The sequence below is a fragment of the Panicum hallii genome, chromosome 2 (assembly GCF_002211085.1).
Source record: "Panicum hallii strain FIL2 chromosome 2, PHallii_v3.1, whole genome shotgun sequence".
Classification (NCBI taxonomy): Eukaryota; Viridiplantae; Streptophyta; class Magnoliopsida; order Poales; family Poaceae; genus Panicum; species Panicum hallii.
Window position 1 is genome coordinate 57,406,624 of NC_038043.1, and position 23,489 is coordinate 57,430,112.

Consider the following 23,489-nt stretch of genomic DNA (forward strand, 5'->3'; position numbering starts at 1 on the left):
GATCCTTCATTTTATTTATTTTTTATTGGATGAAATGATAATTTTGACGGCGTGGTGCTGAGGACGGTGACGATGTCACTGTTACGAATCTCTCTCAGATGGGGCCTGCGTATCTTAGGTGTTTGTTGCTGGAGATGTGCTAGAAATTTTTGAAGCATCTGGCTCAAGAAAGTTCCGGGCCAGTTGGGCCGAATCTCAGAAATTGATGAAAGATTAAAAGCCCACGAGCACCAGACATGTCAATGTCCGAAAACTTTACAAATCGAGGGGTCCTTTTGAAAACTGCCAAACTGGAATGCTTGATTAAAATTTTGGCACTCCGCGTCCCAACCGCGTGGGGGCTATATGTGTCATTTCGCTCATTTGAAAAATGCCAACTAACCCTCCATTATCCGGATTCCTTAGCTTCAGGGGCCCACATGTTCGCATCGTCCAGCAAAAGTCACCGGCCTGGCCTTAACGGAGTAGTTGACAAGTTACTAAAATGCCCATATGGCACAATTCCTAGCACCTTCATTTGACGAAGTGATGATAATACTGGCGTCTATTCTTATCATTGACTACAGACTTGTTGAGAGAGAGAGAGAGAGAGAGAGAGAGAGAGACAAGCAGTCTCATTGATAATAATTTTCAGGGGTAGCTTATCTGCCATTTGAATGTTGTAAAAAGATTTAGACTTGTTGTCTTTTTAAAAGGACTCGTATAACAATATCCATTAAGCTTAATTTTGATGTTCAATAAAAAATACGACACTCATGTAGATGTGGATGCTACGTATTTGCTAAATTCTTAAGTGTTATGTATAATGTTGTATACTTATCGTATTTTGTCAAAAAAAGACATTGATGTTTAGTGTTTAAGCGACTTGATTGCTACTTGAGTTAAAAAAGAAAACCAGAGGCTATTTACTTAGAGGGCTATGCAAGGTCAAACTAAAGTTTAGATTAAACTAAAATTTTGCCATATTTATCCCATTCCTAACTTTTGTTAAGAGCTTTGTAGGTCTCACACTTGATTTTGTTCAATTCAGTTTTCGTTTGCCATGCGCCCATGTATGTACCCGTATGGTGTGTTGGGGAAAAACATTGGATTTGTAATGATGGGGAAAAGAATGATGGCTCGAGGGTAGTTTGGGGATTTGGATGTGCCGAAGGTGACGGCCGCGTCTAGTGGCAGCGCGTATAAATCGGGGGTAGGAAAATTCCTGCGGACGCCACGCCATTGAACGCTCCGGGCCTTTCTTCCTCCTCCGACCCACACTGTCGCGTCCGCGTCCATCGCTTCCCACTCCTTGCCTTCCTTAATCCCGCGCTCGTTGCCCCGGTTCGATCCCTCCCCACCACCGGGCTCATGGCGGATCAGCTCACCGACGACCAGATCGCCGAGTTCAAGGAGGCCTTCAGCCTCTTCGACAAGGACGGGGATGGTAAGATTCCCTCCCTCCCTCCCTCCCTCTCTCCGTAAGTTCGGATCCGAGGTCTGTGGAGTTGTTCTACAAGCGCGATGCCCGCGAGCGGCTTGCGTAGCGGCATTGCTGCCTCTAAGTCTCTCTATACGGGGGTGGATCCGATCCGGCCCGGATCTGACCGAGTCGGGGGGCCACAATCTGGTCGCTGTCGGGTATGCCGTATGCCTAGTGGAGAACTGGCGATGTAAACCCAAGGCTTATCTCCTGGCTTGACCATTTTGTCACTGGCTGTGGCATCTCGTCGTGTTCTGTTAACTAGGATCATTTTGAATTCTGTTTTTTACAGCGTGTTTCGAGTTAGATTCGCCTGAATTCCGTCCCTGTATCCGTAGAGGCATTTTGACCTTTTACTTTAATAAATTACTTGCTCCTCTTGAGATCCTGCGAGCGACTGGAAATTTTGGGGAAAAGTTAACTTGAGTCAGTCGTACTGGCTGTTGCCTGATAGTTCAGCAGCTTGATAACAACACTTTCTCCAATTTAGGCTTTATATGCCCCAGGTTGACCTGAGAGTGGAGAGACTTTAAAAATTTATGCAATCAATTTGTGTAAGTAATTACGCGGTATAGCTCCAACCAGTTTCCAGTCACCTTTTTTCTTTTGTTTGAACACTTTGTCTCCATTCTCCATGGTCCTTAAAACTCACTACAGTTGGAAACAAAAAATAAAGTTGGACTGCTTTATGTTAGACGAGGGTACGTTTAGCACTCTGATTGGCTAAGTTTTTGGTGTTATGTACTCATGTTTTGTCAAAAGTTTGTCAAAAGTGAATGATTAAACCACTTAGCAATTGCCCTGGTTTCCACATAGCATTCTAAAGTTTTGACTGCTAGAGCCCCTTTTGACATGTGGATCTCCCCCAAACTTGACACATAATGAATCATTGCATCTATTTTAGTCCACTATTTACCTAATTATGATCACAGTACACTCTTCAGGAACTGATTACAGCATTGTTCGCTGGTACCCTGTGCAGGTTGCATCACAACCAAGGAGCTGGGTACTGTCATGCGTTCACTGGGGCAGAATCCTACAGAGGCTGAGCTCCAGGACATGATCAATGAGGTTGATGCCGATGGCAATGGCACCATCGATTTTCCAGAATTTCTCAATCTTATGGCTCGCAAGATGAAGGACACTGACTCAGAGGAAGAGCTTAAGGAGGCCTTCCGTGTGTTTGACAAGGACCAAAATGGCTTCATCTCCGCCGCTGAGCTCCGCCATGTCATGACAAATCTTGGTGAGAAGCTAACTGATGAGGAGGTGGATGAGATGATCCGTGAGGCTGATGTCGATGGCGATGGTCAGATCAACTATGAGGAGTTTGTCAAGGTCATGATGGCCAAGTGAGCCACCGAACCATAATCTGAAGGCGGAGAAGATTGTGCATTGCATATTAGTCAAGATGCAACTCTTATTTCATCAACTTGCTGTGAAACATTCTATTAGCTGTAGTTGCTAAAAGGACAGTGCAGTTCCTGCTATGTTCTTCCCACCTGTGTGTTTTCAGATCTCTTGTTTTATGTGAACCTGTAATGCTCGCCCTGCCTGGTGTGTACTGGTTGCAGTTGCTCCCTTATGTAGTTATTTTTTTTTCATGAACTTCTGCTTGACTACAAAGTATCATTGGATGGCCGCCTTTTTCTATTGCATCAGTATTTTTTTTCAGTTAATAGATGCTACTGTGCTTCAATGCAAGTTTATCATTCTGAATCACAGGAAAAGACTGTTTTGTGTAAGATGCATAATATGAACTGAATTCAAAAATTGGTTGAGGCCATGTTTGGAATGGAGGCTTTTCATAGGAATTTCAAAGGAAAATGTTCCTCTGTTTTTGCTGACGTCATGAGCGTTTGGAATGGAGGAACACACAGATCAATTCCACAGGAAAGGATTGGTTTCTTTCGCAAAACGCAGGAAATAAAACATCCAGTCTGGGCTCTGGTTTCGCGGAAGCCCGAGGCAACTCGAGCGAGACAGAGAAGCATTTCATCGGTTTCAATCCAATTAAATGGAGACAAGAGAACCAGACGGATTAGGGAGAAAAAAAAGAAATCGCCTGGAGAACACGAGCTTTGTCTCAAACTTCACCGACGAGTGTCTGCTTGCTGCTCTTTTTCAAAAGAAAAAAATGTCTGCTTGCTTCCGCCCGTCCGGCAACCACTCCCAATCTCTTCCTGGCAATTCCTCGTTGCTATCCATAACAACTTGTATCTGTACCACGACCATTGCTGTGTCAACTGTGATCTGTGAAGGGTGTGATGAAGAGGAAGAAGAAACAACGGAGTGATTGGCTGCTGTTCTGCGGATGGTAGTCGATGGATAAGGACGACCTGCTGCTGGTATGTGTGCCAGCAGATGGAATGAGCTCATGGACCGGTTGCCCTACATGTCATAGTAACAGTTGTTTGTGATTTGCTTTTTGTTATTTGATCCACTAATATTATGAACCAGTATTATTTAATCGTTCACTGTGTGCTAAGCTTGTTAATATCCCAAGTCTTTGTACAAATTCCTGTAGCATGAATTCCTGCATTCCAAACACTCTCTCCAATCCCGTTCCTGTGTTTTCCATTCCTCTGTTTTGCCACTACACTCATATTCCTTTCCTGCGTTTTTTTCCTTTCCTATGTTTTCAATTCCTTCAATCCAAACAGGCCCTGAAGCAAATATGGTCTTGTCTGTTGTGTTGTTGGGTATCGGGTAGGTTGCAACCAAATTTTTGTTGGGTGATAGCAACGTGCAGCCTTGGAGTGGTAGGTACCAGCTACCACAAGCCCCCCGGTATTTAAGGTTCCAAGAAGTTGTCTGAATTTGTGCTGCTCCTTGGGGAGTTATCATGGAGCAGGGCAAGAAAGCAAAGGTACTGTGCCTGCATGGCTTCCGGACAAGTGGGAATTTCTTGAAGAAGCAGATCAGCAAGTGGCACCCTTCTATATTCCAGCAGTTTGAAATGGTTATGCCCAGGACTCAAAAGATCTTATTAATCGGTTTCCTTTCTTCTTTGTTTTGTTCTTGAACAATTTTTTTTTGGGTTTTCAGGTATTCCCTGATGGCATCTTCCCAGCTGGGGGAAAGTCGGAAATAGAGGGCATATTTCCACCACCGTACTTTGAGTGGTTCCAGTTCAATAAGGTAAGTGCTTCAGGTTGCTTCAGATGAAACGACTGAAATAAGCAGTTATCATGGCATTCTGATACCTGATTTATATTTCAGTTACAGTTTGGTCATCATCATGACTTAGTCTGTCTTAGCTATTCATGCCAGAGACGACCTCTCTTCCATTTTCCGTTCCTATGAGCCAAAACAATTCAATGTTTGAATTTCTTTCTGCACAGGAATTCACTGAATACACAAATCTAGATGAATGCATTTCATATCTGTGTGATTACATGGTGAAAAATGGACCTTTTGAAGGTCTACTTGGATTCTCCCAGGTAAAACTGAAATCCAATGAAGCAACTATTACAGAGCACCTGAGAATTGAGTGTCCTATGTTTTTGTGGAATTTGAGTTTATTTAGTTCCTGAGATTCGTTAATCGTTAATGTATGATAATATCTGCATACAAACTAGAATATAGGTCCAAGCAAAGGATAAAATGCACTGAACTGACACTTTTTGAACTGCTGTTTCTTAATTGAGTTATGGCTTACTGAGCAGCCCAGTCCGTTACCAACCCACCCCCCCAATTATATATGAGGTGGTGGGCATGAGGGAAGGTGGAAACCCATTGATGTCTTGCAGTTAATTTTTTAAATCTCCTGGTACCCAAGGTGCACGTCTGACAGGACTATAACTCACAAGCATGTGCTGGATTAGATGAATTTGAGCCAAATTCTAGTGCTTTGGGTAGAAAACCTGTATATATGTACCTAAGATGAACTCAAGCAGGAACTGTGCTGCAGCATGCCTAGCACGGGCCCGAACTGTGCTGCAGCATGCCTAGTACGGGCCCTGATCCGGCCCTGCACTTCAATGAGGTCACATCAGTTGCATAGGAAAGCCCTGAGAAATGGATTGAGTTGTGACCTTTATTTTTTAATCAAATCTGACTTACTGAACGATGTTGGGGCTGTCTTCGAACTTGTTTTGAATGTATGGTGGAGTTCTTTTTTTTTACTCGAACAACATATGGTGGAGTCTTGCAGCTTATTTGTTTATTTATCTTTCTAGGGTGCAACACTTTCAGCCCTTCTGATTGGCTACCAATCACAGGTAAAATTCTACTCTTAAATTCTTTAAAACTTGTGAGTTATATTCTAGAGGTAGGCAGGTACCACGAAGGGACAAGATAAAGCAAACTGTGTTTGTGAATGTTAATGAATTTAATATGAAATGAAGCTCTCATTTTTTTTAGAATAAATTTGGTACGAGTGAGTTTTGGCTACTACATACTGAACTTTGTCCTTTTTCTGGGAGAATATTAAAAATGTGAATTTTAGTAGTCATAATTGGCATAGCATTTTTATCAAATGATGTCGTAACATTTACAACGTGGAAACTTAAGCAGTGAAGGTGTTTGTACTGAATTTTGCCTGACCATATGCAATTTCTGACACCATATGGATTCTAAGTAAGTTGAGCAATTTAGGGCAAGGTTCTGAGTGATCATCCACCAATTAAGTTTATGGTCTCCATATCTGGGAGCAAGTTCAGGGACCCAAGCATCTGCACTATCGCCTACAAGGACCCGATCAAGGTGAAATCAGTGCATTTTATTGGAGAAAAGGACTGGCTCAAAATACCCTCCGAGGAGCTGGCTTCTGCCTTTGATGACCCTCTTATCATAAGGCATCCCCAAGGCCATACTGTCCCTAGGCTTGGTTTGCACTCTATCCAAATCTTCCTATTTAATTTGTTTCCATGCCTCCATTGAATCAGCATAAGCTGCTTGCTTTCACCCGGCTACTCATCATATTTTGCATAGTACTTTCTTGTTGATAGAATGCTAATTCTTTTGCAGTCGATGCATCTGTGGAACAACTTTCTGAATGGAGCTCAAACATCCTGGAAGACCTCAAGAATGAATATGTTACTGTTCCCAAGGTTTTGGATTCAGATGAGAGTACTGATGTTGAACTTGCAGAAAACAACATGGTGGAACAAGTTGCTGCTTGAGCATACTTGCTAGATGATGTGGTTGTGTTTGAAACCCGTTCTCACTTTTCTATAACCTCAGTAATCCATGGAATCCGCGCGATCTATAAGTGCATCCCATTTGCTAAAGAATAACATCATTCTCTGAAGTTTCAGCTGAAACAAGTGGGTTCAGACATTCAATGTAATGCACAAGTACTTGCGTTCGCAAGGTATTCTTGTAAGCAAACTTTATTGAGATATGACGACGGTCTATTTCTGTTTGAACTTCCGCAAGTTAACAAACATTCATCTCCATCATCCCAGAAAGTTTCGGAGAAAATTGAACAAATGAATGTGAATAGCTGAATACCATGTCAGTGTTTCACTACAAGAACAACCAACCTTCTGATCTACGCTTCATCTACCTCTTCATTCATCCAAAACCTTAAGCTGCCTTTGCAGTCGAAGCCTATATGTACATTACGCATCAAACTTCTCCTTTGTAACAAGGGGAGCTATGTACAAGGAAAATAAGTTTCTCATTTTGCCCCCCACTAAGTTCTGTAAGCTTGAACGTCTGCAACCGCTTCATGGCGTGGAGGCTCCGTCTTTGCCTTGATCATCGCATACCCAAACGACGTCCTTCAGCTCCGTGGACAGAGTTCTGTAGAACTGCAAACGATAGATGTGAGGTTTGTATACTGAATCGATGATTACAACTACTTGGGTCTACAGACAGAATTTCAAAGACCAGTACATTTTGAAACTCCAGTGTATCTCCCTTTGCCTTCTTCAGCTCAACCACATGCAGGGATGGAGCCACTTGGAAAACCTAAACATGCCACAAGATAATATCTCAATTAGTAATTATCTTTTATTTCCATATGTTTTTCTTATCACTGGGTGTTCTCCCTTACCTCAGTGGCGACATTTAGATTTCCTTTTCTTCCTGCTTTTGGGTTCTCCATTAGCATCTAGAAAGAACAGCGGGGGACAAAAAAGATATGAAGACTTGTGAAGATTCAGTTCATGGTATAGGGGGTCATAAACATAGTTTTATTTATTGATTTCTGATTTTTGTTCAAAATCAGTAGGACTAATCGAAAGTTATATTGTGACAATAGGAACATTAGAGGCAAGGATTGCCATCACACCTTGTAGTTTTTCTTTTGGATATCGAACCCAAGTGGCTTAGCAGCTTCTTCTATTCTATTGATGATTTCTTTCGGAGGACATTCCGATGCAAATCTTGTTTCTCGCTTGTACTTCTGTCAGAGATTAGTAAAATTGAGCTTATCATCACAATGGCACAGTTCAAACTGTTTTATAGGTAAAGTGTATAGTAAAATACATTATATAGGCGGTCTGAATTGACTCAGGATATACACTTCTGCAACTCAAAATATTCTTACCTTATCAGATTCAAAGAAATTCTCCAGATTCAGCCCCTTGTTCATTGAAATCAATTCAAATGCATTCATCGAGGTTGGTTGCCCTTCCATTTCCTCTGTCACAAGAAGTTCCTGGAAAATGCATAACACCATTAACTTAATCATCATATTTCAACCACCAAAGGCTTAGTACTTTCTAGTGACAAGCTGGTTCAATCAATTAATTCACCTCTGAGTCTCCAAAAGCAGCATGAACATCATCTAGAGTAGCTTGAAATTTCTCATCGAAAACAGGTGGCTTGTAGCCCTTTTTGAACCATGGATCCTTTTGTACTTGAGGAACCGTAATCCGCTGGTAAGAAAACAATGGAAAACCAAGTAAGACGGCAATCTGCAAGTAACATAGGCATTTACAAGACACTAAGAGTACTTCATATTTGTAGAGGAAAAGCCATTCAAAGCGTGAAAACGTTCAGCAACTTAATATTGAAACTCATGCAGTACAGGGACATCACTTGTGCTTCATGAAAATCATTCTTATTTACACATTCATATTTCAGTAGTGACTTACAGTTGAAGGATTAGGATCCAGAATTCTGGTGACCAGCCTCTTGGCTCCAGCAGAAAACCAAGAAGGACATGTAAACTGAGCTCCTGAGATCTGTCAACAGAGAGTAAATTAAAAATATCCAAAATGCTAGTATTTGAGGTGTTGTTTTTTGCATAGCACGAGGCGTTGTTCCATCTGTGTATACCTTTTTATAAAGGGATGCAATGTTGTCATCCTCGAAAGGCAGATGTCCTGCAAGCAGCACAAACAGGATTACCCCACAAGACCAAAGGTCTGCAAGGGCACCATCATAGCCTTTGTCATCAATAACCTACATAACAGATAGCAATTTGTGTTAGGCAAACTTATTTCTGGTTAAAACAAAAAGATGAGGAGCTGTAAAAACACAAATTACCTCTGGAGCAACATAGTTAGGTGTTCCACATGTAGTATGCAGTAGTCCATCGTTCTATTACAATTAAAATAGTTCAAGAATTGTGGTGAAATTAGCGAAATGCAGTGAAACGCAACAAAACTGCAATAACTTCTGTAATCTTTCAGATTGTTGTCTGATTGTACCTTCACTTGGTCAGATATAGCACTTAACCCAAAATCTGAAATTTTGAGGTTTCCAGCAATATCAAGCAACAGGTTCTCTAGCTGGCACACGAGAAGCATCAGTGTGTCAATTTCATACTATTTTGCTAGATCATATCTGATGACACATACAAAGCGCAGAATCAAGGCGCAATACTACACCTTCAAGTCTCTGTGGTATACACCCCTACTATGGCAATAATCTACTGCATTTATCAGCTGCTGAAAGTATCTGCGTGCTTCATCCTCCTTCAATCTTCCACTTGTGGCCTGATTGTGAATTCGGACAACAAATTACCAAGCTGCCGTGCAAAGAAAAACAACTACGGTGCTATATAAAGCAGGGATATGTCCAATATTTGTATATGTAAATATTAGGCCAGACAAGCAGATAGGGTGCTACATAAATTACACGACAAAAAATGTAATAGTATGTACTTACTACGATATCATGGAGCTCTCCGCCCATAACAAATTCCAGAACAATGTAAATCCTCGTTTTACTTCCCATCACCTGTTATAAGAAAAAAGGGAAAAAAATCCAAATGGGTTATGAACTGTAGATCTGGATGTGCATATTTCAATCGCAGGCAATGTAATAGCGAAAAATTATTTGTATATTTGGAGTTTAGGGTTCACCTCATACAGTCGGACAACATTGGGATGCTGTATTAATTTCATCGTGCAAATTTCCCGCTTAATCTGGCATATAGTTTAGAGTGGCATCAATAATTTATCTTTTGAGTAGATATGACAAACAAAAAGGAAAGATTGAGGAAACTTTTCATGCACAGTGAAAATCAAGGAGAGTAGCACACAGTTTTAATCCCCACCTGTTCAACCAATTTGTGCTTCTGAACCTTTGCTTTGCCAATGATCTTGATAGCTACATGATCCCCAGTTTCCATGTTCTTTGCAATCCGGACCTTTGCAAATGTTCCTTCCCCAATTGTGCGGCCAAGCTCATAGTTGCCAACGCAGCGCTTCACTTTAAGTGAAGCAGCTCTCTTGGCCCTATACATGCTCCAAGACTGTCTTCCTAATCGCCTTGAAACCAATTGTCAGAGACCTGGTGGTGCAGGGAAAACAAACATTCAGGCTCCAAAAGCAAAGCGAATCAATAAACCGAAACTAGAAGCAGATCACTAGATGGGCAATGCGCGTGTGTCAGAAAGGAATTCAATGAACTGGATCTCGGCATTCACTTGTTCCGTAGTAAAACCCAGGCCATTGAGACCTGAGATTTCGTTCAGCCAAAGGCAGGATTTTTTTTTAAAAAGGCCTGAAATTTCAGAGAAATGTGAGGCATTTGTGATTGGAGTCATTTCCCGGCATCTTGTTTGAATCTCGGAAGCGATACAAGACCAAGCACGACGGCAGATTAGCTACAATTGTGCAGCAACAGTAGGAAAGGGGGCAAAACGAGAGAAAAGCGGGGATCAAGGCGCAGCTAACGCGCATACAAACAAGTCATGCCTGCCTCACAGCCTGATCCAAAAGTTGTGAGGGAAGGAGACGAGCAGCCCAAATGCGAACGGCAAAGCTGGACTGATAGATTTTGAGCCAAGCGGAAGAATCGAAGAAAAAACGGAATGCTCAAGTGCAGTGTACCTTGAAGAAGTGCGTAGAGCGGCGTGGTCAGGACATGAACATCCCGAGCGCCAGAAGAGAGAGAGAGAGAGAGAGAGAGAGAGAGAGAGGAGGGAGGCGGATTTGGGTTGAGAGAGAGAGAGAGAGAGAGAGAGAGAGATGTGAAGAATGTGAAGAAGAGGCAGAGGAAAGGGACGAGAGAGGCAGAGGTTGGAAATAGCAACAGGACGAGAGAAGACACAAGAGAAAGCAGCTTTTAATCTACTATAATTCGAGACTGCTTGTGATTGTTGAAATTGACAAACCGTTTCATCTTTCTCTTCAAGCAAGGCACCCAGGTTTCTGTGTCTCTCTGTGGGCGGGGCGCCCCCTGCTGCCTGGTGCCTACGCTACGCACTAGACACACGGTTCACGGTCTCTTTTTTTATTGATGATGATGGGTAGTTATCTTTAATCTGTCCTGGACCAGGTTGTTGCTGCTTACTATACCATGCCATGGATGGGAATGAAAATTGGATCATCTCATCATCCATGTCCAATGTCAACAACAAGCTAGACTGACGCGTACAGTACATTACAGCTAGCTGGTTCAACACAAGGGATGTGTCATGTGAGCACGCATGCGTAACTGACGCGTATATACAGTACTGTACAGGAGATGGATGGATGGATGGATAGATGATCCTTTCGTCCTTCCTTCCTTCCTTTCTTTCTTCAAGCCAAAGCCATTATCAAGTCAAGTCAACAATGCAATGCAACGGAAAGAATGAAACAGGCCGCCAGAATGCCAGATGGCCTGCAACTGCATGCCATGCGACGACCTGGAGAGCAGGGCAGGAAGCTTCCTGGCAGGTGCCTGCTGCTAGGTAGGTACTAGGCAGGCGTCAATTGGCAGTTTACGTGAGGTCGCCGCCCCCAACGTAACGGCCTTGCCTTGGAGGCTTGGACACACACTTGCATTCGCGCTACGTCACGGCGACCAAGCAGAGCGCAGCGGACACGCACCATTGCCCCTTGTCACCGGTGTCTCCCTGCTAGTCTCCTCTCTCTCTCTCTCTCTCTCTCTCTCTCTCTCTCTCTCTCTCTCTCTCTCTCTCTCTCTCTCTCTCTCTCTCTCTCTCTCTCTCTCTCTCTCTCTCTGTGTGTGTGTGCGCGCGCGCGCGTGCGCGCCTCCATTTGCCTCTAGCCCTCTACTGTCTACTCCTACTCCCTAGGGAGGCAGGCAGGAGGCAGCGTCCCAAAGGAGACAGCAGAGAGGAGCTGCAAAAATGGAAAAAGAAACAACCATTCCGTTGCCGGGACTCTCGGGTGAGAGCCGACTATCCTAACCAGCTAGACTACAACGGAGCTTGTTCTACTTGCCAATAAGATCTTTTCTATTAGTAGAAGCAGGCACTGCATAAACCTTGCACAACACAATAACCATGGAATCACTGGTATCTTAAACATCAGCCTTAGGCAAAGCACATGTTTAATTAGAATATAGAAATGTAAATTGGTGATCCTTAGGTGCACCTCCAGTTCTCTTTAATTCAAGTATAAATATTTGATGGACTTGGATTTTTTGAATTCCTTCAAGTAGTTATACATGTAATTTGACTTTGAACCTAAGATATCTAATCTAAATATACTTAATATTGATGTTTCTGTACTGTGGTTGGCTGAAGACCTCGGTGTTTCACCAGTTTGGGTGGTAAACGATGGTAATTTCAGTCCCTGAAGATATTTGAGGTCTAGCTAATCACTTGATTTATGATATGAAATTCTTTCCAACAATTCAGGAGCAAGCCTTAATGAAGAAGTTTCTACTGCAACAATTGCATCATTGGTTAAGGTATTTGCTCACATATTGTATGGTCAAATCTTCCTTTGATAAAGAATGGAATATGACTGAGTTAACTACTGCAGGAAAAACCTTGGTTTCTATTTCTTTAATTAATTTTCTAGACAAAAAAATGTGTTAGTTTAGCTGGACAGTTAAAATCATATGAGCTATTTCTCTTTCGTTAACTGAAGTTGAGAAATCATGAAAGCATTGCGAGTGGACAATTTTCGCTGATGGTGAACTACAAGGACATCTTAACATGTCCAATCTGTTATGCAGATGGCAACATGATCTTGTTCAAGAAGTGACTATTGCTATGTGAACACAAGAAAACAATAATTAGTATATAGAAACACAGTTCACAACTCGTGAGCTTACTGTTATTTTTGTATCGATGTTTTGATGGGGACAGTTAGGTGGGCAAGTGCTTCCCTAAGCTTTCAATAAAGCTGGGCTGGTAGCCTTTGATCGAAAAATGTGAGGTGGGCAAGTAGTGTTCTTTTAGTTGAACAAGCAGTGAGTCTACTGTTGTTTTCGTCTATTCCATAATTCACTCTGATCTGATGCCTGTAATAACTGGCTTCGGACTTCAGTTCCAAACTCACTGAATTCATCGGTACTGCCTGATCCAAGTGGACTAAGTTTCTTGTCTTCTACTCTTCTTTTATCCACCTTCTCATTGCTGCTTTCTGCATTTTGTTTATGCGTTGACCAATTTCAGGATGTTGTTGATGGCATCGAGTTTGCCAGGGGAGGACCCAAAACACCTTGGGGCTCAGTTCGTGCAGCAATGGGACATCCAGAACCTTTTAAGCTTGACTATGTTTCAATAGGAAATCAAGAATGCTGGATGCTCTACTACAGAGGTTTGTCATTCAGCTACATGCCCACTTGCATTACACATGAACTCACGTGATCTGTATGATGTTCATGTAATGTCTCTATGCTATTTCCTTGGTTGCTTGAGCAAACTTTTTACCGTGGTTGACAAAAAACGTCATCTTTTGACACCTCTTCGGGTAATATGTTTTCCAGAACTAGTATGTTTGACAACACACCACGTAGTGCGCCCAAGGTTTATTCTGGGCTCTCTGTATATTGCTGTGTTTTATGTCAAAACTTAACACATCGAAATGATGGGGAAATACTCTGGCTCTTTAGGCAATATGTTCGTTTCACGATTAAGCAGGGCCTGGTGCCAAGTGCCTACGCACTAGACACACGGTTCACGGCCTCCTTTTGTATTGATGACGGGTACTTTTAATCTGTCTTGGACGACCAGGTTGTTGTTGCTTATGTCATTATGTGGGCTGGGCGGGTGGTGGAGGTGATTAACATGCCCAAGCTAGGCATTGACATGGTTGATTTGTTAGCGATGGATGGGAATGGGAATGGGAATTCGATCATCTTATCATCCATGTCCAATGTCAACAACAAGCTAGACTACACCCAACGACTGCTGCTGGAAACGCGTCCAGTACCTTACAGCTAGCTGATTCAATGGGATAGATGGCTAGCTGTAGCATTCTGGTCTGGCTGTGAAAAACCAAATACTCAACACAAGAGATGTGCATGTCATGTGAGCACGCACGCGTAACTGACGCGTATATACAACAGTACTGTACAGGGCTGCAGAGGAGATGGATGGATGGATGGATGATCCTTTCTTCTTTTCTTTCTTTCTTCCTTCCTTCCTTCCTTCCTTCAAGCCAAAGCCATTATCAAGTCAAGCCAACAATGCAACGGGAAGAATGAAACAGGCCGCCGGAATGCCAGATGGCCTGCAACTGCATGCCATGCGAGCATGCGCGAACTGGAGAGCAGGGCAGGAAGCTTCCTGGCAGGTGCCTGCTGCTAGGTAGGTAGGCAGGCGTCAGTTAGCAGTTACGTGAAGTCGCCGCCCCCAACCTAACTCCTAGTGGAACCCTTCTCCCTTTGTCACAGGATGACTTGCTCATATTTCTTATGATAAAGATGATCTATGTGATAATACTTCTGCTATACATGTTTTAAAACCACACGCACTGAAATTAAATATGTTATTCATATTGCTAACGCAAATGATAAGCTCAAACTGTTGTCTTCGTTACATTGAATTTGAAGTTTTCTGTAATCTAAATTATTTGAAAGATAGACTTGTTCGATATGCTGATTTGCTATAGTTTTCTAGACACACATATCATGCTATTGGCAAATATAACAACACAGGATAATATACGATACATTGAGTCTACATTTGTGGAAATCTGAAGTCTCCTTTTGTTGTGCAAAATTGTGATCGACTAGAGGGCTGCCATACTTCTAAAATTGTCATCCCATGTTCCTCCAGTTTTATTTTAAAGAAATCTATCTCCGGATTGTACTAATCTTTTGTAGAATAGTGTTGGCGGCCATCGTGTGCATTCCAATCCAGGAGCCTACATGCTTGCTGAAATTTTTGTGTGAGATGACACACTAGAAAATTGGAAACATGGTCAGATTCCTCCTAACAATTATTTCGGTTCCCTTTATTTTCGCAACCCCATTCTCTTTTGTGTTGGGCAAGATCATTTTAGAGCACACTCAACGCCGAGGATGGCTTTTCATCAAGAAGGGGAGGATGATGAGGATATGACACCCATGTATATAACCATGATTGGCGCATCGCATGGAAAAGGAGTCCAGCAAGGGTGTCCAAGTAAAGAAGGAGGCCCAAGGCAAATTCAGTTCGAGTCGCCAAAGTGGAGGTCCAAAACAACTCAAATTTGAGTCCACCTCGGAGTCCAGAAGCCGCATGCACAAAAACGACGCTCAGGTTGCATACGGAGTTCATTTTGGACGTTTATATGGATGGAAAAAGAATTTCATAGAGCTTCTAATGGGACCGGTCCCACATCAAAATTCCATCTGAGTCAACGAGAATCATCGAAATAAGTGGACATCCAGAATTTGTTAGGATGCTGAGTGGTCACAATCTCTCGCTGGAGGCAAAGTAGTAGGTTCCTTAAGTAAGGACTCATACTTCTGAAGGAGCTTCTGAACATCAGTAGGAAGATCCTCAGGAAGGGACAAAACACATAGGGACTGTAATTGGGGGGCATGAGTTTCAGGCACAGGTTGATCAAGCACAATGTGGGTAGTAGCATTCCTCTTAAGTAACCCCTTGAGCTTCTTGGGACTGATGTAAGTACAAGGTTGTTGAGAATCCCTGATGCCAGCCAACTGAATTCTTCTGCCCTGATGAGGAAACCTCATAATTTTCTTTTTCCAGTGAATCCAAGTAGGGCTGTGATCTTCTAACCAGTCAACTCCCAAGATCATATCAAAGCATTTTAGAGGTAACACTCTAGCATTGTATGAGAAAGTACTGCCCTGAATGAACCACTGTAGTTGAGATACTCTTCTGTCAGACTGCATGCGACTGCCATCAGCTGTGGTGAATTGCAACTTCTCACACTGTTCAGTTTGCAAATTCAGGGAAGATGCCACAGTGTCACTCACAAAAGTACCCACACTGCCTGAATCCAGCAGAATAAGAATTTCCTACTTGCCGATAAAGCCTCTGAATCTCATAGTGCGCCTTTTCTTCTTGATGACCGAGCCAGACTGATCTGCTTTGAGTGCCATTATGATTTCATCAGCAGAATCATATGGTTCCCCATCACAATCAGAACAGTCCTCCAGCTGAAACATCTCCAGCAGCTCCTGAATCATATGCAAAGGGACTTGATCAGGGCACTTATGATTATGCCCAGTCCACTTCTCACCACATATATAGCACAGATTATGAGCTTTGCGATAGGCTTTAAGTGCAGCCCATTTCTCATGAGAGGCTGATTTGTCTCCAGCTTTACTATCTTCTTGCTTGTAAGAGGCTTTAGTCTTCTCACTGGTAGAGAATCCCCAGCTACCAGATTTGCTGAAATCCTTGTGCTCGGTCTTGACAGTAGGCTTGCGACGTGCAGCCTCCACTTCTTCTTCCTGTAACAATGCCAAAGCATTCGCAGTATCCATGTTGTCGGGACGGTGTAAAGCAATAGGAGCTCTAATTTCTTCTTTGAGGCCTCCCAAAAAGCGAGTAACAAAATAGACATCATCATAAGCATTGTTGTACAGGAGAATACAGTGGGCCAATTGCTCAAACTTTGTGTAGTAGTCAGTGGCGGACCCAGTTTGCTTTAGATTATCTAGCTGTTTCATGTGCAGCTGATACTGATCGCGATCAAAACGGGCACACACAGCGGTGTGGAGGGCTTCCCAACTCTGCACATGACCTCTAAGTTCAAGGGTTTGCAACCAGGTTGCAGCAGGACCAACAAAATTTAGGGCCGCAAAACGGGGTTTCAGCGCGTCACTGACATTATAGACCTCAAAGTATGACTCACACCTATCCTTCCACATACGGGGGTTCTCACCATCAAACTTAGGGAACTCTAGTTAGGCAAGGGACTAGTGCGAACAGGGGTTTGCCTCATATCAGGGAAGGAATCAGGAGGTCGCGAGGAAGGATTATGTGACATACCCGTGACCGGGCGTGGCGGGGGAGATCCAAGGATCCCGCCGCCAACATCCCGGTTGCTGGTGGCGACGTGGTGCCCGCTGGGCCGCTCCGTCGCTGTCGCAGGTGAGCGCGACCCCACTGGTGGAGCCAAGTTCAGGTCGAATGGATCGACCCACGATGGGGGGGAGGCGGAGAGGTGGTTGACGCGGCGATGGCGGCAGTGGTGGTGGTGGTGGGCGAGGCGCCGCCTCGAGTCGATGCAGACGGGAAGCCGTGTCCTCCGCCTTGGAGAGCAGCGCGTCCATGGAATCCGTGGCCGACGACTTCCACGCCTCGATGCCGGTGACCTTGTCGAGGATCTGCTGCATGATGAGAGATCATCAATGGAGTTGGCCATTTGGAGTTGAACTTTCGTAGGCTTGCGCGCGGGAGCCAGAGCGCCCAAAATCTAGCGAATGGGGGAAAAATTAGGGGATATATGGTGGTAGAGGCTCTGGATACCGATTGTTATGAACTTGCTCGGGAATTTGAGAGGAAGGGTAAATCAGATAGGAAATTGGAAGGTTTGGGGAAGAAGAACAGGGGAGTTCGAGAGAGATTGACAGTTCACCGCCTTTATACAAGCTGTTCAACAGCTAACGCCCGTTTACATTTGGGCCTAACAGGCTAGTCGATGAAATGGGCCGCTATGGGCCGGATAGGAGGAGCCGACAGCTGCGTCCCAAAGGAGACAGCAGAGAGGAGCTGCAAAAATGGAAAAAAAAAAACACATTCATTCTGTTCCCGGATTCGAACCCGGGTCTCTCGGGTGAGAGCCGAGTATCCTAACCAGCAAGACTATACCGGAGCTTGTTCTCCTTGCCAATAAGATCCTAGGAGTTGCGGTAAGCCTGGAGTCACAGGCATCTTAAACATCAGCCTTAGGCAAAGCACATGCTTAATTAGGACATCACCGCTACGTACGTCTCTAACAACTACGGCGACTGGCAATACAATACAGTCTTTCCTCATCGTTGGGTTGGCCGCCGCAGCTGCTTCTTCAGATGCTGGCATGCTTGCTCGCCTCCAGCAGCAGGTCAAACGAGGTGAGGGAGTACGGCCTCACGGACACCCCCATCTGCGGCTTCACGTTTGCCGACGGGCTCGACACCGGCACCACCTGCAGAGTTTGATTCACCAAACATGTCTCCTTAGTTTGCTAGGCTCTACTAGCTCCACAGCTATAAACCATAACCTGCATCACTTCTCGACGACTCATTCAATAAACCGACCGACCTTCTCCGGCTGCTGGAAGGAGTTCTCATCAAGTGGACTGCTGGATGTTAGAACCGTCTGTTTCGATCCAGAATTCTTGATGCCGTTTGCCAGCCCTACCACAGACATGTTGAGATCCACAGCTCTGTTGCCGAAATTTACCACCTGCAACAAAATTTCAATTGCTAATATGTTTGCTTCCTCATTCTTGTTTTTCCTTTATTTCATATTTGCTACTTTTCTGATTGTTGAAACATGGAAATTGGACGCTGGCGATTACCTTTATTCTGAGGTAACTGCTTTTGTCTTTAGCATTCTGCAAAGTGATGGCAGATGCAACCAGCTGATCGTAGTCGGAGATCTGAATGGTTGTAGGGTGAAGGGCAGCGCCACTCGAATCCTTGAAGAAGTGTAGCATCCAATAGTTTGGGCATCCATAGTGCTGCCACGAGTTGAAGACGATGGCGCCTGGGCTCCACCTAATTTCACATATTTTTGTTGTAAAGAAAACCATGTGGGTTATTCAAGTACATGGTAGAATGAAATCATTGTGAAAGTCAGATTCTGGAACTGATTAACAGAATGCCAATTTATCTTCAAAATCTGTGCAAGGAGAAAGGGAGACTTCAAACTATAACATGTTTCTCTTAAGGTGCTGAGTCTGTACCTGCGATCATTGTCATTTACAAATAGGGGTGCACAGCTCGACATCTCAACCACATCACTGCAATAGCAAAAAAAAAAAAGATAGAAATTTTTTTTTAGGTTTCAATATCCTTTTCTAATAAAAAATTTAGTATCACGCTTTAAATTCTGTTGCCACAAGCAATGCGAATCTGAGAATTGGTTGTATGGGACAACTCTGCAATTAAGAAGAAAGAGTAAAGCTAACCTGTTCCTTTCCAATCCAATGAGAAATGCAGCTTCTGCTAGTGCTGCTACCAGTGTTCCTTTGCCAGCATCACTCCCAGTCACAGCATACTCACTAACAATTGCCTGAAGAGTCAGAGTATTTCCCCATCATTTCTTATGTGTTAGGTTTTGACATAAAACACTGCAATATACAGAGAGCATCAGAATAAACCTTGGGTGCACTACGAGCTGTGTTGTCAAACATACTAGTTCTGGAAAACATATTACTTGAAGAGGTGTAGACCTGCAGCCCCAAAGATGATGTTTTTTGTCAACCATGGTAAAAATTTTGCTCAAGCAACCAAGGAAACAGCATAGAGACATTACATGAACATCATACAGATCAGCAGGGTTGGATGGAGAAATAGTTGATCTATCACAACTTGATATAATGTTGACCTCGGGGTAGGCAGCTTTAATTGCAGAAAAAAACTTTTGGTAATTTCCTATCAAACGAAAAACAAAAGAGCATGAGCCTTCTTCTTTATGCATAACTGAACATAAAAGGCACACTGAACTATATTCTTACATATCAAAATATGACGACTGAAAAGTAGAACCTATGCTGTTCAGAACCGATATGCAGAAAAAGCACTGATGTACCAACATGCCAAATCACGTGAGTTCATGTGATGCAAGTGGGTATATAGCTGAATGACAAACCTCTGTAGTAGAGCATCCAGCATTCTTGATTTCCTATTGAAACATAGTCAAGCTTAAAAGGTTCTGGATGTCCCATTGCTGCACGAACTGAACCCCAAGGTGTTTTGGGTCCTCCCCTGGCAAACTCGATGCCATCAACAACATCCTGAAATAGTCAACGCATAAACAAAATGCAGAAAGCAGCAATGAGAAGGTGATAAAAGAAAAGACACAAGAAATTTAGTCAACTTGGATCAGGCAGTACCGATGAATTCAGTGAGTTTGGAACTGAAGTCCAAACCCAGTTATTACAGGCATCAGATCAGAGTGAATTATGGAATAGACGAAAACAACAGTAAACTCACTGCTTGTTCAACTAAAACAAAACTACTTGCCCACCTCACATTTTTTTATCAAAGGCAGCCGGCCCAGCTTTTATTGAAAGCTTAGAGAAGCAATTGCCCAACTCACATGTCCCCATCAAAATATTGAGACAAAAATAAGAGTAAGCTCATGAGTTGTGAACTGTGTTTCTTATACTAATTATTGTTTTCTTGTGTTCACATAGCAATAATCACTTGTTGAACAAGATCATGTTGCCATCTGCATAACAGATTGGACATGTCAAGATGTCCTTTGTAGTTCACCATCAGCGAAAATTGTCCACTCGCAATACTTTCATGATTTCTTCAACTTCAGTTAACAAAAGAGAAATAGGCCGTATGATTTAACTGTCCAGCTAAACTAACACATTTTTTTGTCTAGAAAATTAATTAAAGAAATAGAAACCAAGGTTTTTCCTGCAGTAGTTAACTCAGTCATATTCCATTCTTTATCAAAGGAAAAATTGACCATACAATATGTGAGCAAATACCTTAACCAATGATGCAATTGTTGCAGTAGAAACTTCTTCATTAAGGCTTGCTCCTGGATTGTTGGAAAGAATTTCAAATCATAAATCAAGTGATTAGCTAGACCTCAAATATCTTCAGGGACTGAAATTACCATCATTTACCACCCAAACTGGTGAAGCACCGAGGTCTTCAGCCAACTACAGTACAGAAACGATTGATATCAAGTATATTTAGATTAGATATCTTAGGTTCAAAGTCAAATTACATGTATAACTACCTGAAGGAACTCAAAAAATCCAAGTCCATCATCAGTCCAGTATCCCCAGGCATCATTGAAGTGACCAGGTCTTTCCTCCCATGGTCCCACAGTTTCACTCCACCGAAATGCATTTCGTAGGTAATTTCCCATGGCATAGTTACCACCTGAACCATGTAAGATATATGTCATCACCATAAGTGCATGTTCAGTGTTTAACTTGACCTTAGACTAGCATAAGAAAAATCAAAGATATAAACCTGGAAATTTGAGAAACTGAGGCTTGAGATTGGCCAACATCAAAGAAAGATCTTTCCGAAAACCATGTCCCTAAGATAAAATTTAATGAATAAAGATCAAACAATCCATGGGCCTCTAAGTTGGAGGAAAATAAGCATTGCTTATAAGTTATAACCTTATGTAACTGGGCCAGTTGAAATAGATTAACAAATATGTTACACCAACCACTAAGAAGTAAGTTCGCACTAGAAAATAAAGAATATAAAAGAAGTAATGGATACAGTAGGATACCATGTAAGTGTCCAATGGCATGACTGACACTTGATCAAGCCAAATCACCCCGCTCTTGCTGGTTGTAAGTTGAAGCCTGGAGTTGGTATTATTTTGCCTGGACTTCAAATTGAATTCTATCTTTGTCCATTTTGCAAAGGATTTCTTGATACCTCTGAAAGTGCAGTGAAAAATAATGTAAGTCTTACATAAAAATGTATGCATCCATTCATGCTAGTGTTAACAGCACAATACATTACGTGATGGTATGAGCAGCGAGTTTTTGTCGACCATCAGAACTTGTCAATGAGACAGTCAAGGACACCGCATCTGATGACCTAATATGCATGCTAACCTTATAAACCTTCCCTTTTTCAATGTTCTGAAGAAGAGAGAGAAACACATCACACAAGGCAAGGTAGAAAATAGTTGCAGCATTTCATAGGAAAGATAAATATCACGCCAGCTCCAGAAAAATTTATAGATTCAGTATGCATAATTTTTCCAAAAACATAAGTAAATGGAACTACCATTCCCCAGTAACCAGGATTGTAGACTCCAACACCTCCGGATGGGCAGGCATTGGTTCTTTTAGAATCACAAAGAACTTCCATCCGAAGTGCAATTGGATTACGCGTAAAACATGATGTCCGATCAGTTCCAACAATGATACTTGATTCATCCCCAATGATCAACCATGGATCGATATTGGAAGGCGTATTAGGGCCACCAGCCTCGAAACCTGGAAACAACTTTGTGAGAGCCTACACAAATTAAACAAAACAAAAGGAGAAGTGGAAAATGGACACGTCATGCATCAATACAATCCTGACATTAACCTTATCAGATGCAGGTTTTTTTTAGATGAAGGAAGCTTTATTAAATATAAAGTTCCGGCCTCTGTAACAAGGCGGTAAACACAACCAATATCAGATACAGGTGTAAAAGTAAGTGTCTGCTTTTCATTACCTCTGTTGCTTACAAGCTCTGCCCACAACCCACCAGCTCCAGCATGGTTGATCTCCTACAGGTCGAACCAGAAACTTACTCAGATTACCATCAGAGCAGAAAAAACCATAAAATTCCTTCCATTTTTTGGATTCAGAATTTCTATTGTTGATGTCACATCAGATGAACTAATGATTCTGCTAATTGATACTACGATTGTAGCCTGACTCTCACCTCAAAAAAGATACCGAACATCTTATCAGGGATCTTCCTAGCATTCTGCGGCGAGGCATCCACTCTCAGCTGCCCAGTTTGGCTCTGGCCGTCCACATACCGAGCAGACAATGCCCAGCACAGGGCACACACTACAGCCAGTGCATAAAGCAATGAAGCAGCACGGGCTATCTGTCTCTGCACGCCCATTATTCTCAGTGAGTGAATTCACAGCTCAAAACGCAAAGGGACATTCTATATATATAATGTTAAGGAACTAGCAATTTGTGCAATAAGGAGTTGCACGAGTGGAAGCAAAGCTAGCCAATAAGATGATGATGATGGGAAAGGAGGATAGGAACGGACAGGGACGCCAGCATTCTGTTTGAAGCTTACTTCTCCGTTCACTGCCGCACTACATCGCGGGGAAGCAACCATGTGCCATCATTTATCAATTCCTCGATGAATCGCATGAATATAAACAAAAAGGAAAAGAATCTAGGGTGGCCAATGTCGCGGGGAAGCAAAGCTGCAATTTTTCCCCACTAGGGTTGCGGCGGCTCACCAGTGTCGTCCGGACGGGAGGTGGTGGCGCCAGTGGGGGTCGGCCACGATGTATCTAGGGCTCCGCCGCCCCTCGCATGGAGGTCGCTATCGAGCGGGCAGGCGGCGTCGCGGCGGGGGTGGAGATGGCAGCCGCCCCGCCGCGGCGTAAGCGGGATTGCAATCGAACGGGGAAGCATAGTATCAGTCGCTTCACGACTCGGGTTGGTGGTGGCACTGCCACAGATGACAGATTCAACAACTGCTGCTGCCGGGTTGCTTCGCTTCTACTAATCTCTCTCTTCATGAAGCTGCCTAGTGCTTCTAATTGAGAGTCTCCCTGACCATGACAGTTTAATATGAAATCCAATCTGC

General features: G+C 43.1%; 3 protein-coding genes across 6 annotated transcripts; 1 reads left to right on the top strand and 2 right to left on the bottom strand.

Annotated features, from left to right (window-relative positions):
- The first annotated feature begins 1,217 nt into the window (after positions 1–1,217).
- On the top strand, positions 1,218–6,830 carry LOC112881367 (esterase CG5412-like). Its single transcript, XM_025946025.1, has 8 exons — positions 1,218–1,426; positions 2,445–2,815; positions 4,281–4,424; positions 4,511–4,603; positions 4,807–4,905; positions 5,644–5,685; positions 6,062–6,293; positions 6,434–6,830. Exons 1-8 carry the CDS (start codon positions 1,351–1,353, stop codon positions 6,586–6,588), a joined length of 1,212 nt encoding a protein of 403 aa, XP_025801810.1. The 5' UTR covers positions 1,218–1,350; the 3' UTR covers positions 6,589–6,830.
- On the bottom strand, positions 6,783–17,566 carry LOC112882855 (CBL-interacting protein kinase 3-like). Of its 2 annotated transcripts, none has more exons than XM_025948020.1 (15): positions 17,004–17,566; positions 9,921–10,156; positions 9,727–9,789; positions 9,530–9,601; positions 9,250–9,357; positions 9,070–9,150; positions 8,906–8,959; positions 8,696–8,821; positions 8,512–8,601; positions 8,170–8,292; positions 7,962–8,072; positions 7,704–7,817; positions 7,467–7,523; positions 7,307–7,381; positions 6,783–7,221 (listed from the first exon to the last, which is right to left on the bottom strand). In XM_025948020.1, the coding sequence occupies exons 2-15, from the start codon at positions 10,107–10,109 to the stop codon at positions 7,138–7,140; spliced, it is 1,347 nt and encodes a 448-aa protein (XP_025803805.1). In that variant the 5' UTR covers positions 10,110–10,156; positions 17,004–17,566; the 3' UTR covers positions 6,783–7,137. The 2 variants fall into 2 exon arrangements, with proteins under 2 accessions (XP_025803805.1, XP_025803804.1); XM_025948019.1 differs by lacking the exon at positions 17,004–17,566 and adding an exon at positions 10,699–11,744.
- Positions 17,567–17,575: 9 nt separating this feature from the next.
- On the bottom strand, positions 17,576–23,438 carry LOC112882854 (alpha-L-arabinofuranosidase 1-like). Of its 3 annotated transcripts, none has more exons than XM_025948017.1 (18): positions 23,137–23,438; positions 22,593–22,763; positions 22,380–22,434; positions 21,941–22,152; positions 21,671–21,792; positions 21,432–21,585; positions 21,161–21,230; positions 20,922–21,067; positions 20,796–20,841; positions 20,665–20,717; positions 19,812–19,956; positions 19,476–19,594; positions 19,321–19,392; positions 19,129–19,232; positions 18,904–18,960; positions 18,517–18,715; positions 18,258–18,401; positions 17,576–18,141 (listed from the first exon to the last, which is right to left on the bottom strand). In XM_025948017.1, the coding sequence occupies exons 2-18, from the start codon at positions 22,611–22,613 to the stop codon at positions 18,022–18,024; spliced, it is 1,839 nt and encodes a 612-aa protein (XP_025803802.1). In that variant the 5' UTR covers positions 22,614–22,763; positions 23,137–23,438; the 3' UTR covers positions 17,576–18,021. The 3 variants fall into 3 exon arrangements, with proteins under 3 accessions (XP_025803802.1, XP_025803801.1, XP_025803800.1); XM_025948016.1 differs by having other exon boundaries at positions 22,593–22,769; XM_025948015.1 differs by lacking the exon at positions 23,137–23,438 and having other exon boundaries at positions 22,593–23,039.
- Between the last annotated feature and the right edge of the window lie 51 nt (positions 23,439–23,489).

Coding starts and splice junctions, on each gene's coding strand:
- LOC112881367 (XM_025946025.1), top strand. CDS start 1,351: ATGGCGGATCAGCTCACCGACGACCAGATCGCCGAGTTCAAGGAGGCC. Junction 1,427..2,444: donor CTTCGACAAGGACGGGGATG/GTAAGATTCCCT, acceptor TACCCTGTGCAG/GTTGCATCACAACCAAGGAG. Junction 5,686..6,061: donor TGATTGGCTACCAATCACAG/GTAAAATTCTAC, acceptor TGAGCAATTTAG/GGCAAGGTTCTGAGTGATCA.
- LOC112882855 (XM_025948020.1), bottom strand. CDS start 10,109: ATGTATAGGGCCAAGAGAGCTGCTTCACTTAAAGTGAAGCGCTGCGTT. Junction 9,790..9,920: donor AGCACAAATTGGTTGAACAG/GTGGGGATTAAA, acceptor ACTATATGCCAG/ATTAAGCGGGAAATTTGCAC. Junction 7,524..7,703: donor TCCAAAAGAAAAACTACAAG/GTGTGATGGCAA, acceptor TGTTCTTTCTAG/ATGCTAATGGAGAACCCAAA.
- LOC112882854 (XM_025948015.1), bottom strand. CDS start 22,781: ATGGGCGTGCAGAGACAGATAGCCCGTGCTGCTTCATTGCTTTATGCA. Junction 22,435..22,592: donor TGTTCGGTATCTTTTTTGAG/GTGAGAGTCAGG, acceptor TTCGACCTGTAG/GAGATCAACCATGCTGGAGC. Junction 18,402..18,516: donor GCAGTTACCTCAGAATAAAG/GTAATCGCCAGC, acceptor ATTTTGTTGCAG/GTGGTAAATTTCGGCAACAG.